General features: G+C 36.9%; 1 protein-coding gene and 1 long non-coding RNA gene across 3 annotated transcripts in view; both read left to right on the top strand.

Moving 5' to 3' along the window:
• Positions 1-18,923, top strand: part of HECTD2 (HECT domain E3 ubiquitin protein ligase 2) — an 83,897-nt gene that overhangs the window by 22,002 nt on the left and 42,972 nt on the right. For both annotated transcript variants that reach the window (XM_050804880.1, XM_050804879.1), the window contains 3 exons: positions 7,607-7,745; positions 8,442-8,544; positions 9,287-9,376. In XM_050804880.1, the coding sequence (XP_050660837.1) occupies positions 7,607-7,745; positions 8,442-8,544; positions 9,287-9,376 (332 nt within the window). The remainder of the gene's footprint in view (positions 1-7,606; positions 7,746-8,441; positions 8,545-9,286; positions 9,377-18,923) is intronic.
• Positions 9,403-16,854, top strand: LOC126963026 (uncharacterized). Its single transcript, XR_007728897.1, has 2 exons — positions 9,403-9,728; positions 9,763-16,854. It is a non-coding gene; the product is annotated as an uncharacterized LOC126963026 (long non-coding RNA).

Raw genomic sequence — 18,923 nt, forward strand, 5'->3', positions numbered from 1 at the left:
GAAAGTCCTCAGTAAAATACTGGCAAACCAAATGTAGCAGCACATCAAAAATCTTATCTAGCAAGTCAACTAACTTATCCACCATGATCAAGTTGGCTTCATCCCTGGAATGCAAGGCTAGTTCAACATACACAAATCAATAAACGTAATCCATTTAAATGGAACCAATGACCAAAACCATATGATTACCTCTATAGATGTATAAAAGGCCTCGATAAAATTCTACACTTTTTTATGCTAAAAATCTCTCAATAAACTAGGTATTGATGGAATGTTTCTCCCAATAATTAGAGCTATTTATGACAAACCTACAGTCAATATACTGAATGGGTAAAAGCTGGAAGCATTTCCTTTGAGAACTGACACAAGACAAGGATTCCCTCTCTCACTACTCCTATCAACATATTATTGGAAATTTTGGCCAGGGCAATCAGACAAGAAAGAGAAATAAAGGTCATTTAAATAGGAAGAGAGGAAGTCAAATTTCCTCTGTTTAGGGATGACATGATTGAATATTTAGAAAACTCCATCCTCTCAGCCAGAAATCTCCTTAAGCTGATAAGCAACTTCAAAGTCTCAGGATACAAAATCAGTGTGCAAGAATCACAAGCATTCCTATACACCAATAATAGACAAACAGAGGGCCAAATCATGAGTGACCCCCATTCACAATTGCTACAAAGAGAATAAAATACCTAGCAATACAACTTAGAGAGGATGTGAAGGACCTCTTCAAGGAGAACTACAAATCACTGCTCAAGGGAAGAAGAGAGAACACAAACAAATGGAAAAACATTCCGTGCCGATGGACAGGAAGAATCAATATCGTGAAAATGGTCATACTGCCCAAAGTAATTTATAGATTCAATGCTGTCCCATCAAGCTACCATTGACTTTCTTCACAGAATTAGAAAAAACTACTTTACATTTCATATGGAACCAAAAAGCCCATATAGTCAAGACAATCCTAAACAAAAAGAACAAAGCTGGAAGCATCATGCTTCCTGACTTCAAACTACAAGGCTGCAGTAACTAGAACAGCCTGGTACTAGTACCAAAACAGATATATAAACCAATGGAACAGAATAGAGACCTCAGAAATAATGCCACACATATACAATAATCTGATCTTTGACAAACCTGACAAAAACAAGCAATGGGGCAAGGATTCCCTGTTTAATAAATGGTGTTGGGGAAACTGGTTAGCCATATGCAGAAAACTGAAACTGGACCCCTTCCTTACATCTCATACAAAAATTAACTCAAGATGGATTAAAAACTTAAACATAAAACCTAATACCATAAAAACCCTAGAAGAAAACCTAGACAATACAATTCAGGACATAGGTATGGGCAAAGACTTCATGACTAAAACACCAAAAGCAATGGCAACAAAAGCCAAAATTGACAAATGGCATCTAATTAAACTAAAGAGCTTCTAAACAGTAAAAGAAACTATCATGGGGGTGAAGAGACAACCTACAGAATGACAGAAAATGTTTACAATCTATCCATCTGACAAAGGGCTAATATCCAGAATCTACAAGGAAGTTAAACAGATTTACAAGAAAAAAACAACCCCATCAAAAAGTGGGCAAAGGATATGAACAGTGACTTTCCAAAAGAAGACCTTTATACAGCCAACAAACATATGAAAAAAGTTCATTATCACTGGTCATTAGAGAAATGCAAATCAAAACCACAATGAGATACCATCTCATGCCAGTTAGAATGGCGATCAGTAAAAAGTCAGGAAATAGATGCTGGAGAGGATGTGGAGACATAGGAATACTTTTACATTGTTGGTGGGAGTGTAAATTAGTTCAACCATTGTGGAAGACGGTGTGGCGATTCCTCAAGGATCTAGAACCAGAAATAGCATTTAGCCTAGCAATCCCATCACTGGGTTTTATCCCTTTACCACCCAAAGGATGATAAATAATTCTATAAAGACACAGGCACACATATGTTTATTACAGCACTATTCGCAATAGGAAAGACTGGGAACCAACCCAAATGCCCATCAGTGATAGACTGGATAAAGAAAGTATGGCACATATGCACCATGTAATACTGTGCAGCCATGAATAAGGATGAGTTCATGTCCTTTGCAGGGACATGGATGAAGCTGGAAAGCATTATTCTCAGCAAACTATCACAGGAACAGAAAACCGAACACCACATGTTCTCACTCATAAGTGGGAGTTGAACAATGAGAACACATGTACACAGGGAGGGGAACATCACACACTGGGGCCTGTCAGTGGGTTGGGGCTAGGGGAGGGATAGCATTAGGAGAAATATGTAATGTAGATGATGAGTTGATGGGTACAGGAAACTACCATGGTATACATAGGTATACCAAATGTATACCTATGTAACAAACCTGCACATTCTGCACATGTATTCCAGAACTTAAGGTATAATAATAAAAATACAAATTCTTGTGCCCCACTCCAGACCTACTGAATCACAAAGTTTGGGGAGGGCCCAGTAGCCATGTTTTAACAAGCTTTCCAGGTTATTCTGATTTACAGTAAGTTTGGAAACCACTGCTGTTGTATTAAAAAAAAGAGCATGTTTATACTATCTTCTAATATGGAAGTTTAATATAAACCCCCACACTAATGAAATTTATCTTTGCTTGTTGAAGTTGATGGTAGAGCCAAGGATAGATGCTTGGATAGGAGGGTAGGTAAAGAAGGAAGGAAGACCTTATTAGCTATGTTACTTTTGTGACTATCGATATCCCTGTGTTTGCATAGTTGAAAATATATCCCGATTACATTACAGTAGAATTAAATTATATGTGTATATTTCATTATTGTAGACCTTAAAATTTATAAGATATTAATCATTCTATTGTTTTAGAAGTCTTAGTACTTGAGAAAATACAACAATCACAGTAAAAAGCTTTGTAGATGGGCTCAACAACAGAATGAAGGGGACAGGAATCAATGAACTGGAAGACAGAACAATAGAAATTATCTAGTCTTAACAATAGAAAATAGACTGAAAAATCAACAGTCTCAGGGACCCCATATACTATAACAAAAGGTGTTAACAATCCTATTATCAGCGTCCCAGAAGGAGAGGAAAAGACAGTAGGGCTGAAAAAGTAACCAAGTCATGACTGAAAATTTTCTACATTTGGTGAAAGACATAAACCTGCAGATTCAAGAAGCTAAACAAACCTCATTCAGAAGAAATCCAAAGAAATCCACAGCAAGAAGCATCATAATTAAACCTGTCAAAACTGAATACCAACAAAAAGATCTTCAAAGCAGCCAGGAAAAAATGACACGTTAAGGAAGATGCTGTAGTTTCAGTATTTGTTTCCACCAAAATTCGTGTTGAAATATAATCCCCAGTGTAGCTGTATTGAGAGGCGAGACCTTTAAGTGGTAATTGGGTCATGAGGGCTCTGCTCTTATGAATAGATTAATCCATTCATGGGTTAATGGATTCATGGGTTATCATGGGAATAGGACTGGTGGCTTTATAAGAAGAGGATTAGATATTCGAGCTAGCATACTCAGCCCCCTCACCATGTGATGCCCTGCACCCCCTTAGGATTCTGCAGAGTCCCTGTTAGCAAGAAGGCCCTCACCAAGCACCTGTTGCGGTCCCTAAAAAAAAAAAATAATAAGGCATTGAAATAACAGATTTATCATCAGTAACCACAGAGGCCGCCAGAAGGATATGCCACTAAATTTTTCAAATGCTAAAAGGACTGTCACTGTAGAATGCTACACTTGATGAAAATATTTTTCAGGAATGCAAGGAAGGGAAATCAAGACATTTTCAGATGAAGAAAAACTAAGAATTTGTTGCCACTACATTTACTCTAAAAGAATAAAGGAGTTCTCTAAACAGAAAGGAAACAAAAGAAGGAAACTTGAGATATGAGGAAAGGGGAAAGAAGGTGATAAACAAAAGTATGGATAAATACAGTAGACTTCTCTTATGTTTTCTAAATTATAATTGGTAGTTGAAACAAAAATTGTAACATGGGTGTGGTTCTAAATGTATGTAAAGGAAAAAAGAAAATTATGGCTGAGTTCAGTGACTCACACCTGTAACCCCAGTGTTTTGGGAGGCCAAGACAGGAGGATGGCTTGAGGCCAAGAATTTGAGACCAGCTTGAGGAACATAGTGAGACTTTGTCTCCATAAAAATTTTAAAAATTAGTCAGGCTTTTGGTGCATGCCTGTAGTCCTAGCTACTCAGGAGGCTGACATAGGAAAATCACTTGAGCCCAGGTGTTTGAGGCTGCAGTTAGCCATGGTCACACCACCACACCCCATCCTGAGTGAAAGAGCAAGACCCTGTCACACACACAAAAAGAAAATTATAAACAGGGGAAGGTAAAGGAGGTAGGATTTCTGCACTTCATTCCAACTGGTAAAATGACGATGTGAGTAGCATGTGAGAAATTATTATATGTAATGTAATATCTAGAGAAACCTCTCAGAAACACTATATATAAATCAAAAGAGAATTCTAAAAAATGTTTAACCTGCAGAAAGGCAGGAAAAGTAACAAGCAGAGAGAACAAATAGAAAATAAAATCATAGACTTAAGCTCTACCTTATTAAAAATTACGTTAAATGTAAATAGTCTAAATAAAAGATATTGTCAGAGTGAACAAAAAACATGACCCAACTGTATTCTATTTATAAGAAATTCACTTCAAATATAACAGTATAAGCAAGTTTTAAGTAAATGGATAGAGGAAGACATTTTATGCAAACATCGATCGAAGGAAACAGAAATGACTGCATTAATATCAGATAAAGTGGACTTAGAATAAAGAAAATTCATGGAGATAGAGAGGAACATTATATAATGATAAAAGGGATAATCACTCAAAATATGTAGTGATCACAAGTATGTACACACCAAACAGCAGAGCTGTAAAAACTGCGGGGGGAAACTGGTAGACCTGAATGCAGAAACAGAAGAATCCACAGTTAGGTATTGAAGGCTCCAACTGTAAGTGTATATTTGATGGAACTATCTAGAAAATCAATAAGTATATAGAGTAACTCAGTGCCACCATCAACCAACAGCACATTTATAGCACGCTCTACCCAACAACAGAATACACATGGCATTTCAAGTGCCAATGGGACATATAGCAAAATGGATCATATTCTGGGCCATAAAACAACTGAAATTTTAAAGAATTGAGATAATGTAAAGTGTGTTTTCTGACTAGTCAAATTAGAAATCAGTAACAGAAAATAACAGAAGCATCTCCAAAATACTTGGAAATTAAACAACTTCCAAATAATTCATTGGTCAAAGATGAAGTCTTAAGGGAGGTTAAAAAATGGATGGGATGGAATGAAAATAAAAATATGATACAACATATCAAAAGTTGTGGGATACTGCTATAGCAGTGCTGAGAGGGAAATTTATAGCAGTCATGCATACATTAGAAAAGGGGGAAATTTTCAAAACAAATATCTAAGCCTTTAGCTGATGGACCTAGGAAAAGAAGAGAATATCAGCCCAAAGTAAGCAGGAAGGAGGAAATATAAAGATAAAATCAGTGAAACTGAAAACAAAAATTGAGAAAATGAAACAAAGAGATGGCTCTTTGATAAGATCAATAAAACTGACATAAAAAGGTAGATTATCAGTATCATAAATGAAATAGGAGATATTACAACAGACCCTATCAACGTCAGAAAAGATAATAAGGGAATACTACAAACAACTCTACACACATAAATTACAGATGAAATGGACCAATTCCTCAAAAAACAAAAGCTATTGCAGCTCATCTAGTTTGAAATAGTTAATTTGCATAGTTCTATAACCACTAAGGAAATTGATTTCTAGTTTTAAAACTTTAAAAAAAGAATATTCACGTCCGGGTGGTCACACAGAATTCTGGCAAATGTTTAAAGAATTAACACCATTTCTGTACAATCTCTACCAGAAAACAGATGAAAAGGGAACATTTATTTTTCATTTTACACAGCTGGTATTACATTGATAACAAAACCAGATGACGATAGTTAAAAAAAAAAATTTATAGACTATAGACCGATATCCTTCATGAATATAGATGGCAGAAGTCCTTAATAAAGTATTAGCAAATAAAATTCAGCAATATATAAAAAGAGTTATACACCATTACCAAAAGGTCACTCCAGGGATGCTAGATGGTTCAGTTTTAAAAATATCAATTAATGTAATCCGCCATACTAACATGCTTAAGAATGATTCCATGCAGTAAAATAACTTGACAAAATCCAACACCTATTCATAATGAAAAAAATTAAAACTCCCAGAAAAATAGGAAAGAGACTTTTTCCTTTACTTGATAAACAGCATCTAGAGAAAACCTGCAATTAACGTTTTATGTAATTGTGAAAGACTGAGTGCTTTTACCTTAAGTGTGGGAACAAGGCAAGGATGTCTGCTCTTAGCACTCCTATTCAACATGCTAAGAATCAGAGGGAGTACCCTTTTATTGGTAAAGCTTACCCTTTTTCTTAATGGCTAAATATTTAGTGCTTTCCCATTTAAGAGTGAGAATAATGCAAGGATGTTTGCTCTAACTCATTCTTCTCAGTGCTGCAAATTTTAGCCAATACAAGAAGACACAAAGAAGAAAAAAGACATACAGATTAGAAAATAAGGAATAAGACTGTCCCTATTTGCAGATGGCATGATTGTCTATGCAAAAAAAAAAAAAAACAAACCATGAAATCTCAAAAGTAAACCTTCCTAGAATTGATAAGTGAATTCAGTAAGGTTGAAGAATACAAGATAAACATACAGAAGTCAGTTATATTTCTTTATGCTAACAATGAATACATGGACACTAATGTAAAAATACATATCATTTGTAATCACTTAAAAAAGAATAAAAGGTTTAAATCTAGCAAACATTACAGAATATGTATGCTTAGAATTATACCATGCTGGTGAAAGAAATTAAGATCTGAGTAAGTGTAAAGGCATACTGTGTTCATGGATTAGAACGCTTATTCTAGTAAAGATGCCAGTTTTCCCCAAATTGATACACAAGTTCTCCCCAAATTGATACAAAAAGGAATTTCATGCATTTCCTGTCAAAATTCCCGTAAGTTCTTTGTTGTTGATATGGATAAGATTATTTCCAAATTTACCTGAAATGGCAGAAGAACTGGAATGGGTAAAACTGTTTTTTAAAAGAAGTATAAAGTTGAAAGAATCAGTCTACCTGATTTTTATTATATAGCTACAATAATCATACATTGAAATATTCCCTGAAAGATGACTTTTGGGAAGAGGGGAGAGGAAAGAAATGCTAAATTACATTAACAGACAATTTTGAGGGGGAAGGGAAAAAGGGAAGAAGCTCTATATTAAGTATACACATCAATGTAAGATACAGCCTAATATGTGTTGTGAGTGAAGTGGGGGAGTGGGGGAATAAGCCCTCCAGTAAATGTCCTTCACTATGGTTGATTTTTCTTTAATCTCAAAGTGAATGTAATACAAAATAATTCATTTAGTTTCTGTTGAGGTTGAATTAATCTTGGTATTTTATAATTTGGAAAAGTTTAATGATTCATTATTTTGAATGTCTTTTTATACTTCACAGTGAGAGACCAACCACCAATTTGCCTTGATGTTAGACAAAAACAGCGTGTATCTATGGATGCATCATCATCCGAAATGAAGGCCCCAGTCCTTCCAGAACCTATTCTTCCTATCCAGCCCAAAACTATGAAAGACTTTCAGTAAGTTTCAGCTCACTATTATATGTAAATGTATAATCATCTGCATGTCAGCACTTTACATAATTTATTTATTTGAGAAATTAATTTAACTTTTGGATCATTATAAGGTGTTAGCCAAGAGGACCTCAAAAGACTTTATGTCTCAAGTTGAAGGTGAAAGAAAACAAATGTATGAATAACAGGTAAGAGTTAGATAGGCTGTAGCAAAATAAAGGAAATGCTAAGTAAGAGTCTATGAGTCAAAACAAAAAGAGGTAAAGGTGGTAATTAAATAATAGACTGTTACCATTTTTAAAAATAAGAGTTCATTTATGATGTGACACATACTATAAAAGTTATGTCACCATTCAAAATCTCCAGATGCATATTTGAAGGACTAAATGGGAATGATAAAGACAGAATGTAAACAAAGTCTCCAAAAGTTTAGCTGTGAAGGGAAGGAAAGAGTGATAATTGAAAGAGACATGTTAAGAATGATCTTTTTTAAAAATAAGTAAATGGGAAAGTTAAAGCTGGATTAATATCTTAATCCAATTAAGAATTATAAATCCATAAACTATATTAACTGGGACATATTTCTTTATTTGGTTTCAGTATTTCGTATTGCATACTTGGTGACATTTATTTAAAAAGTAGTGCTAGTTTATCTGAATAATATTTCTATATATATATGGTTAATGTATGTTTTCATTTTAGGGAAGATGTAGAAAAAGTTAAGTCATCAGGAGATTGGAAAGCAGTACATGATTTTTATCTAACAACATTTGATTCTTTCCCAGAATTAAATGCTGCATTTAAGGTAATTATACATAAAACACATTTTTCATTTAACTTTTAGTTTTAAATTTTCCAGAAATGATAAATTTACCTCATTTATACCCAATATTGATTTAAACATGCATATATATGTATTGATTTCAGAAATTATACAGTACATACAATTATGTAATATTACACATACTATATAAGTATACGGGTTTTTTTTTTGAGGGGGAGGTTGTTTTGTTTTGTTTTGAGATGGAGTCTCACCCTGTTGCCCAGGCTGGAATGCAGTGGTGCAATCTCAGCTCACTGCAACCTCCGCCTCCTGGGTTCACACAATTCTTGTGCCTTAGCCTCCTGAGTAGCTGGGATTACAGGTGCCTGCCGCCACACCTGGCTAATTTTTGTATTTTTAGTAGAAACGGGGTTTCACCATGTTGGCCAGGCTGGTCTTGAACTCCTGACCTCAGGTGACCCCTCCCATGTCAGCCTCCCAAAACACTGGGATTACAGATATAAGCCACTGTGCCCAGCCCTTAAATATTGTTTTTACTTGCTCTAATGTTCATGTTTAACTCCATACCTTCAGTTTTAAAAAAGAAAGTTATTAAAATAATCTTTGTACATTTCTTTTTATTTTCAGAAATTTTGCCTTAAAGTTCTTTTTTATTGTCAGACTAAAAAATAGTCGAAATTATGAAGGAATAGTATGATTCAAATTATACTAAGAATAGTCTTCAAAATGTTGAATATACTTAATTCTTAAATTGAATTTGCAGAAAGATGCCACTGCCTCATTTAACACCATTGAAGACTCTGGGATTAATGCTAAATTTGTGAATGCTGTGTATGATACCTTACTTAATACTGTAAGTATTATGACATGCAAGTAATATTATTCTGTCTCTTCTGTATTTCAAAAGCAGCCACACAAATATTATAAAAATCTCCTTATAACATAATTACTTTAGAAATTCTGATACAATTTTATAGTAAATGTAGCTGGAATTCTCAGAAAGTTAGATTATTTTATTCTTTCATTTTTTAATTATGAATTAAGCAGCAAGTACTTTTATATCCAGTCCTTTTTTAGAAAGACTTGCTAAAATCATGCTTTACTTACTCAGCAAAAGGAAGTGAGTTACTTAATTATATTGGAATTGCACTGAATCTGTAGATCAGTGGTTCTTAAACATTAGCCTGTATCAGAATCACAAGAAGGTCTTGTTAAAATACAGAATTTCATATTCAGTAGGTCTTGGGTGAAGCCCAAGAATTTTCATTTGTAACAAGTTCCCAGGATATATTGATGCTCCTGACCCAGGGACCACATTTTGAGAACCGTACTGCTATAGATCAGTTTGTGAAAAATTGACATCTTTTCAATCCATAAGCATACTGTATCCTTTTAGGTACCTAGGTCGTCTTTAATTTCTCTTGGTAATGTTTTGTAGTTTTCTGGGTAGAGGTGTTACACATTTCTCATTACATGTATTTCTAGGTACTTCATGTTTTTTGATGCTATTATGATTTTATTTTCCAATTGTGACTTAATATATGGAAATACTTTCATATATTTATCTTTATCTAAATACAGTTGACCCTTGAACAATGCGAGAGTTAGGGGCGCTAACCCCCTATGCAGTAAACAAAAAAATCTGTGCATAACTTTTGACTCCCCAGAAGCTTAACTACTAATAGCCTATTGTTGACCAGAAGTCTTACTGATAACATAAACAGTCAATTAACATATATTTTATGTTATATGTATTATATACTGTATTCTTACAATAAAGTAAGGAAAAAGCAATGTTATTAAGAAAAAAATAAGGAAGATAAAATATATTTACTGTCTGTTAAGTGCAAGTGGACTATCATAAAGGTCTATCCTTATTCAGTAGGCTAAGGAAGAGAAGGGGTCGGTCTTGCTGTCTCAGGTGGCAGAGGTGAAAGAAAATACGTAGATAAGCAGGCTTGCACAGTTCAAACCTGTATTCGAGAGTCAACTGTACTTTGCTATATTCATCCATTAATTCTAATAGTACATCAGTAAATTAACTTGGATTTTCTGTGTATACAATCTTGTCATTTGTGAAAAAGGAGAGTTTTATCTCCTTCTAATCCTGTATCTTATATGGATGTATGTATGTATTTGCATTCACTGGGACCTCTTTCACAATTGTGAATAAAAGAAGTAATAGCAGACCTCTTTGTCTTATTCCCAATCTGAGTACTTCTCTATAAATATAAACATTCTTTGTCATTGAAGAAATGAAAATAACATTACACATCCATCAAAATTAATAAAATTGTTTCAAAACCTTACTAAGTATTGGCAATATTGTGGAACAGTTGGAACTTTCATCCCTTGATGATGTAAGTATAAATTGGTACAACCACTTTGGAAAAATACTTGGCATGATCTACTGCATATTCTGTAACCCAACAATTCCATTCCTAGGTACACTTCTCTGAACTTCATTTTTTTTTTTTTTTGACATTTTAATTTCTTTTGAATTTAAGTCGTTTTTTGCAAACTAGGAAACAGAATCAACCTAAAGCATCTAGTCCTCGAGGGATCCAGGCTGAGTCTTACAATCTTCAGCAGAATGACATCATAATACAAGGTGCTAGAAATAGGGTGTAAATTTTAATAATAACCACTTCCCTACATTTTTTATTAGGAAACAGCCAAAAGTCCAATTCTTAAAGGGATAATATACAAAACATCTTAATCTACAAAGGCCAGAATGACCCAGTTATATGCTGAACAACCTATTGGTGAAACAAATCAGAGCTGGCCAAGAATTGGTAAACAGAGAAGGTGTTTACATTTTGGACACTTGCTCTGTGGCTTAAAAAATTCCTGGTTGCTGTCAGTAAGAAAGAAAGTAAAAAATATTGCAGATGGACCCACACTGATACTTGATTTTACCAAGGTCTTCCACTGGAACATGAAGGTAGAGATAAGTATAAAGTATAAGATAATTATCCCTTATCTCACTATGTTGCCCAGGCTGGTCTCAGACTCCTGGCCTCAAACAGTCCTCCTGCCTTGGCCTCCCAAAGTGTTGGAATTATAGGTGTCAGTCACCGAGACTGGCTGGGAGGGCTTTCCTTAGACTGAAGGTCAATGTAGCCATCATCTGTGCTGCAGAGCCTTGAGTATTTCTCTTTACTATTGGGGATTCTGGTAGCCAGGTTGCTACTGGATGCCATCATAACATGCTGACACAGCTACGGTTGGAGCACATACCATGCTGCCTGTGCACCAAGGGCTTGGCCATGGTTGGCCTGAGGCCCCATGACACAGGCCACCTAACAGCCACTCAGCCTACCCCAGCATGGACCAGTCCTCTCTGAGTTCTTTTGACTTGGAATATTAATGTGTTATATATGTTAAAAAATTAAATATACAGATATGAGGAAAAAAACATAAAATGGAATACAAACAGAAAATAAACCTAACTGTATTTTGAATGAATAGTATAACCATATTTTCCAAAACTCACTAAAGAACTTTTATACTTAGTACTTTTAACTATATAATCCTAGATCTAAATACTTAAAAAACACACACACAAAGACTGTAAACAAATCTTTAACTTTTAGTAGTTTGGGTTTTTCCCCCCCCCTCAGGGGTATAGACAAAGAATTCTGAAATTACATTCTATGTATTGTTGAAGTAAACAAATGAGTAAATATATCAATGTTGCTAGGAGTCAGGTTTCTCATTTTAGAAAAGGGAGATATAAATATGGGATGAGGGAGGCTGAAAACCATTCTTGGAATTGAATTAGAATTGGAGGCATTGTAATGATCTCATGGTTTTTAATAGATGTAGATACATGTAGTACATGCGAGTGTGTATGTTCTAGCCCTGTGCACTGAAAGGACCTACAGCAGTAACATCCCTTCACTATACTGAGCACTTCACTTACTGATCTTGGTTTCTAAATACCATTTCATACTAAAAGAACCACAGCTCCCTAGAGAAATGGCTAATTGTAAGACCAAGGCAGGGAAAGTACAAAATGAACCTGGATCATCTAGTTTCTCACCATTAATTACAATGTTAGCTGTAGGGGTTTTTTTTTAGATGTTCTTTATCAAGTTGAGGAAGTTCTCCTATGTTTCTTGTTCACTGATAATTTTTATCATGAATGGGTGTTGGATTTCATCAACTGCTTCTTTTGCATCTGTTGCTATGATCACATGATTTTTCTTTTTTAGCTTGTTGATGTGATGAATTACATTAGTTGATTTTTGAGTGTTGAACCAGACTTGCATAACCTGAAATAAATCGCACTTGGTTGTGTTGTATAATTCTTTTTGTATATTTTTGGTTCAATTTGCTAATATTTTGTTGAGGAATTTTTTGCATTTATGTTCATAGCAGGTATTGGTCTATACTTTTCCTTTCTTGTAATATCTCTTTTGAGTATTAGGTTAATGCTGGCCTCACGGACTTAGTATTCTCTCTGCTTCTATTTTCTGGAAGAAATTGTAAAGAATTGGTATCATTTATTTCTTAAATATTTAGTAGAATGTACCGTTAAAGCCATCTGGGCCTGGTGCTTTCTGTTTTAGAAGGTTAACAATTATTGATTCGGTTCCTTTAATAGACACAGGCTTTTTCAGATTATCTGTTTCTCCTTATATTAATTTCGGTAGATTTTTCAGGAACATATCTAGGTTATCAAATTTGTGAGCACAGAGTTGTTCATAATAGTCATAAATTATCCTTTTAATGTCTATAGAATCAGTGTGAGAATTATCTTTCATTTAGTAATTAGTGTTTTCTCACTTCCTTTTGTGATTAGTCTGGCTAGAGGCTTATCACTTTTATTGATCTCTTCCAAAAAATTAGCATTTGGTTGTGTTGATTTTCCCTGTTCCCTTTTTTAAGTTTCATTGACCTCTCTTCTAATTTTTTATCTTGTTTTCTGCTTACCTTGGATTTAATTTGCTCTTTTGTTTTAGTTTCTTAAGGTGGACACTTAAATGATTGATTTCAGATTTTTTTGCTAATATATTCATTCAGTGCTGTACATTTCCCCCTAATCACTGCTTTTGCTGTATCTCACAAATTTTGATAGGTTGTATTTTCATTTGTTTTACAAAGCTAAACATAGGCTTACCATATGATCCCTCACTTACACTCATATGTATTTACCCAAATGAGTTAACAATTTATGTTCACCCAAAAACCTGCACACAAATGGTTACAGCAGCCTTATTAATAATTACCAAAAATGTCCTTCCATAGGTGAAGGGATAAACTGTGGTACATTCCATATCATGGAAATTATTCAGTGGTAAGAAGAAATTAGATACTAAGTCATAAAAAGACATGGAGAAACCTTAAATACATACTACTAATTGAAAGAAGCTAGTCTTAAAAGTCTATTAAGAATAACAGTAATGGAGATTTAGAGCCAAGATGGCCAACTAGATGCAGCCAGGAGGAACATCTGCCACGGAGAGACTGGACATCAGGAAGACTGGCACACTCCAAGCAGATCTTCAGAGAGAAGGCATTGAAATTGGACAGATGGAGGACACAGAAGCTGGGCTGAAGGGAGCTGGGAAGCCTGGGTGGGGCTACCAAGTAATGCGACTCATTCACGACCCCCAGCAACTCCTGTGGAAAGGGTGAGTTGAACAGGCAAGGAGTAGCCGCTCTTATCATGGACCTCTGGAATCCTGGCAACAGGAGATTCTATGACTCCCATAGACACTTGAGCTGGCAGGGTGAACTGCTAACACATGTAGGAGGGGTAGGACTCCACCCTGTGTGGTGCCCAGATGGTTTGGTATGAGAACATCTGTAGTGGAGCATGGCCAGGGATGCCCATCCCTCAAGGCACACCATGCTCCTCTAGGAGACTTTAGCCTTGAGATGACTGTCAGACCTGGACAGAGTAGGGTATTCTTGCCTGTGAGATGGTGCCAGACCAATCTCAGTGTCCCCCTGACAGCTGACCTCTCTCAAGGCCCCAGCTTGGCCACACTCACTTGCAGTGCACCCTCGATGCCCAACCAGGGTACTTCCTGGGGCATAGCCCCTTCACCAGCAGACCACTCCTGACCATCATAGGGTCCAGCAGAGTGGCCCCCGCCAACACATACCAGCCTACCTGCAACTTCCCCCCACCACAACCTCCCCTCCGCAGCTTTACCAGCATGCATTTGTCCACAGCCACATTCCCACTGCTTTGCCAAGGTTTGTGAGTGAGTGGACCTCACTTCTCCCCACCAGTGTGTGTGAGTACCCCACCATGCTACTGCTGCAGGAGTACACACTGCTGCCCCCACTGGCATGCGGGCACCCAGTCACTCCACCATTGCTGCTGCAAACATGCACACAGACACTAGCAACTTGCCCCGCCACCACCCCCATGCTGCCACCAGTGCTGGTGCAAATGCATGTGCACAGAGTCCAGCATTCCTGCCCTCCACCAGCACCCCACACCTACCGCACCACCACTGCTGCCAGCTCAAGAGCATGGAGCAGTGCCACAAGTCCACTCCCACTAGTACCTTGCCTCAGCAGATGTGTGTGCATCCCACCACGTGGCTCTGAGTGGCTGCTGGCACCTGCAAGCGAGCATGGATCCAACTGCCACCACCCCAGTGAATTGTTTTGTCTGACACCACTTATCAGAATGTTATTGCCAGTGGACCAAGAAAACCTCAGTCCTTTTGGCACTGCAGGTTCCTAACCTAGAGGGGCCAGAGAACAAAGCCAGGGGCTCGGTACCAGCACCCCCCAGAGTTAGAGCATGCAGCCCAGGAGTGCTGAGCTGAGCCTTGGCCCACTAAAATTTTCCAGAAACAGAGCCATTCAACTGAACCCACTTTATGCCACAATCAAACCCAGAAATGCATCAAAGAAGATAAAAGCAAAAAAAAAAAAAAAAATCCCATTCAAAGGATAGCAGCTCCAGAAACTGAAGGAACGTCAACCCACTCAGATGAGAAAGAAACAGCACAAGAACTCTAGCAACTCAAAAAGGCAGTGTCTTCTCACCTCCAAATGACCACACTAGTTCCCCAGCAATGGTTCTTATGGCTGAAATGACAGAAGTAGAATTCAGAACGTGGACAGGAACAAAGATCATTGAGATTCAGGAGAAAGTAGAAGCCCAATATAAGGAATCTGAAGAATACAATAAAATAATACAGGAGATAAAAGATGAAATGACTGTTTTAAGAAAGAACCAAATTGATGTGACAGAGCTGAAAAATTCACTTCACAAATTTTACCCCATCTTTACAAAAAAAATGTTTTAAAGTTAGCTGGGTGTAGTAGTGCATGCTTATAGTCCCAGGTACTTGGGAGGCTTTAGTGGGAGGATCGCTTAAGCCCAGGAGTTCAAAACTGCAGTGAGCTATCATCATGCCACCACACTGTAGCCTGAACAACAGAGTTAGACACTGTCTCAAAAAAAAGAAAAAGAAATCAGAGTACAGTTGCAAACGTTAACAACAGAATTGACCAAGCTAAAGAATTTCAGAGCTCAAAGACTGATTCTCCTAAATAGCTCAGTCAGACAAAAATAAAAAATAAAGAAGAATGAACAAAGGCTACAAGAAATATGGGATTATGTAAAGAGACCAAATCTACAACTCATTGACATCTCGGAAAGAGAGGGAGAAAAAGCAAGCAATTTGGAAAACACATTTGAGGATATCATCCATAAAAATTTCCCCAGCCTCACTAGAGAAGCCAACATTCAAATTCAGGAAATTCAGAGAACCCCTGCAATATACAAGATGACCATCCCCAAAACACACAGTCCTCAGATTCTCCAAAGTCAAAATGAATGAAAAAATGTTAAAGGTAGCTCCAGAGAAAGAGCAGATCACCTCCAGTGGGAACCCTATCAGGCTAACAGCAGACCTTTGGGCGGAAACCCTACGAGACAGAAGAGATTGGGAGCCTATATTCAGCATTCTTAACAAAAAGATATTCCAACCAAAAATTTCATATACAGCCAAACAAAGCTTCATAATTGAAGGAGAAATAAGATACTTTTCTGATAAGTAAATGCTAAGGGAATTCGTTACCACCAAACCTGCCTTACGAGAGATCCTTAAGGGAGTGCTAAATATGGAAAGGAAAGACTGTTACCGGCCACCACAAAAACACACTTAAGCACATAAACCATTGACACTGTAAAGCAAGCACAAAATCAAGTCTGCATAATAGCCAACTTAACAACATGATGAGAGGAATGTAAAAAGGCTAAATGCCTAATTAAAAGGCACAGAGTAGCAAGTTGGGTAAGAAGAAAGACCAAACTATATGCTGTCTTCAAGAGACCTATCTCACATACAATAACATCCATAGGCTCAAAGTAAAGCAACAGAGAAAGCTCTAGCAAGAACAATAAAAAAGAAAAAAGAGCAGCGATTGTTATTGCAATTTCAGACAAAGCAGACTTTTAAACCAACAATAATCAAGACAAGAGCATTACATAATGGTATAGAGTTCAGTTTAACAAGAAGACTTAACTATCCCAAATATATATGTACCTAATACAGGAGCACCTAGATTTATAAAGGAACTTCTTAGAGATCTACAAAGAGACTTAGATAACCACACAATAATAGTGGGAGACTTCAACACCCCACTGACAATATTAGATGATTGAGGAAGAAACTAACAAAGACACATGGGACCTGAACTTGTCATTTGACCAAATGGACCTAACAGGTATCTACAGAACTCTTCATCCCAAAACAACAGAATACACATTCTTCTGAACTTTACAGGACACATCCTTAAAGATTGACCACACAACCATAAAACAATTCTCAGCAAACTTTAAAAAAATAAATTCAGGCCGGGCGCGGTGGCTCAAGCCTGTAATCCCAGCACTTTGGGAGGCCGAGGCGGGCGGATCACAAGGTCAGGAGATCGAGACCACAGTGAAACCCCGTCTCTACTAAAAATACAAAAAAAATTAGCCAGGCGCGGTGGCGGGCGCCTGTAGTCCCAGCTACTCAGGAGGCTGAGGCAGGAGAATGGCGGGAACCCGGGAGGCGGAGCTTGCAGTGAGCCGAGATCGCGCCACTGCACTCCAGCCTGGGCAACAGCGTGAGACTCCGTCTCAAAAAAAAAAAAAAAAAAAAAAAATCATACCAACCACCATTGCACAATAAAAATAGAAATCCATACTGAGAAAACCACTCAAAAGCATACAATTATAAGGAAATTAAAACAGTGTGCTCCTGAATGACTTTTGGGTAAGCAGTGAAATTAAAGCAGAAATCAAGAAATGTATTGAAACTAATGAGAACAGAGATACAACATACCAAAATCTCGGACCCAGCTAAAGCACTGTGAAAGGAAATTTTATAGATCTAAACGCCTACATCAAAATGTTAGAAAGATCTCAAATAAACATAATATCACACCTAGAAAATCTATAGAAACAAGCACAAACTGACCCCAAAACTAACACAAGGCAAATAACCAAAATCAGAGTTGAACTGAAGGAGTTCCATCCCAAGATGGAACCAGGAAGAAATGGAGACCCTGAACAGACCAATAATGAGCTCTAAAATTGATTCAGTAAGAAACAGCTTACCAACCCCCCCGCAAAAAAAAGCCCAGAACCAAGTGGGTTCACAGCTGAATTCTACCAGATGTACAAAGAGCTGGCACCATTTCTACTGAAACTATTCCAAAAAATTGAAGAGGAGGGACTCTTCCCTAACTCATTCTATGAGGCCAGCATCATCTTGATATCTTTTGTGTGTGGCAGACACACACACACACACACGTGCACACACACACACGAAGAAAACTTCAGGCCAATATCCTTGATAAACATTGATGCAAAAATCCTCAGGAAAATACTAGCAAACTGAATCTAAAAGCACATGAACAAGCTAATCCACCATGATCAAGTAAGCATTATCCCTAGCATGCAAGGTTGGTTCTTCCTACACATATCAATAAATGTGATTCATCACATAACAGAACTAAACACAAAAACCACATGATTATCTCAATAGATGTAGAAAAGGCTTTTGATAAAATTCAGCTTCCCTGCATGTTAAAAACCCTCAACAACTAGGCATTGAAGGAACATACCTCAAAATAATAGAAATCATCTGTGACAAACCCACAGCCAACGTCATACTGAATAAGCAAAAGCTACAAGTCTTCCTCTTGAGAACCAGCACAAGACAAGGATGCACACTCTCACCATTCCTATTCAACATAGTACTGGAAGTCCTAGCCAGGGCAGTTAGGCAAGAGAAAGAAATAGAAAGGCATCAAAATAGGAAGGGAGGAAGTCAAATGTTTGCAGATGCTATTATTCTATACCTAGAAAACCCCATACCCTCTGCCCAAAAGCTCCTAGATATGAAGAACAATTTCAGCAAAGTTTCTGAATA

Source organism: Macaca thibetana, chromosome 9, assembly GCF_024542745.1.
Source record: "Macaca thibetana thibetana isolate TM-01 chromosome 9, ASM2454274v1, whole genome shotgun sequence".
NCBI lineage: Eukaryota > Metazoa > Chordata > Mammalia > Primates > Cercopithecidae > Macaca > Macaca thibetana.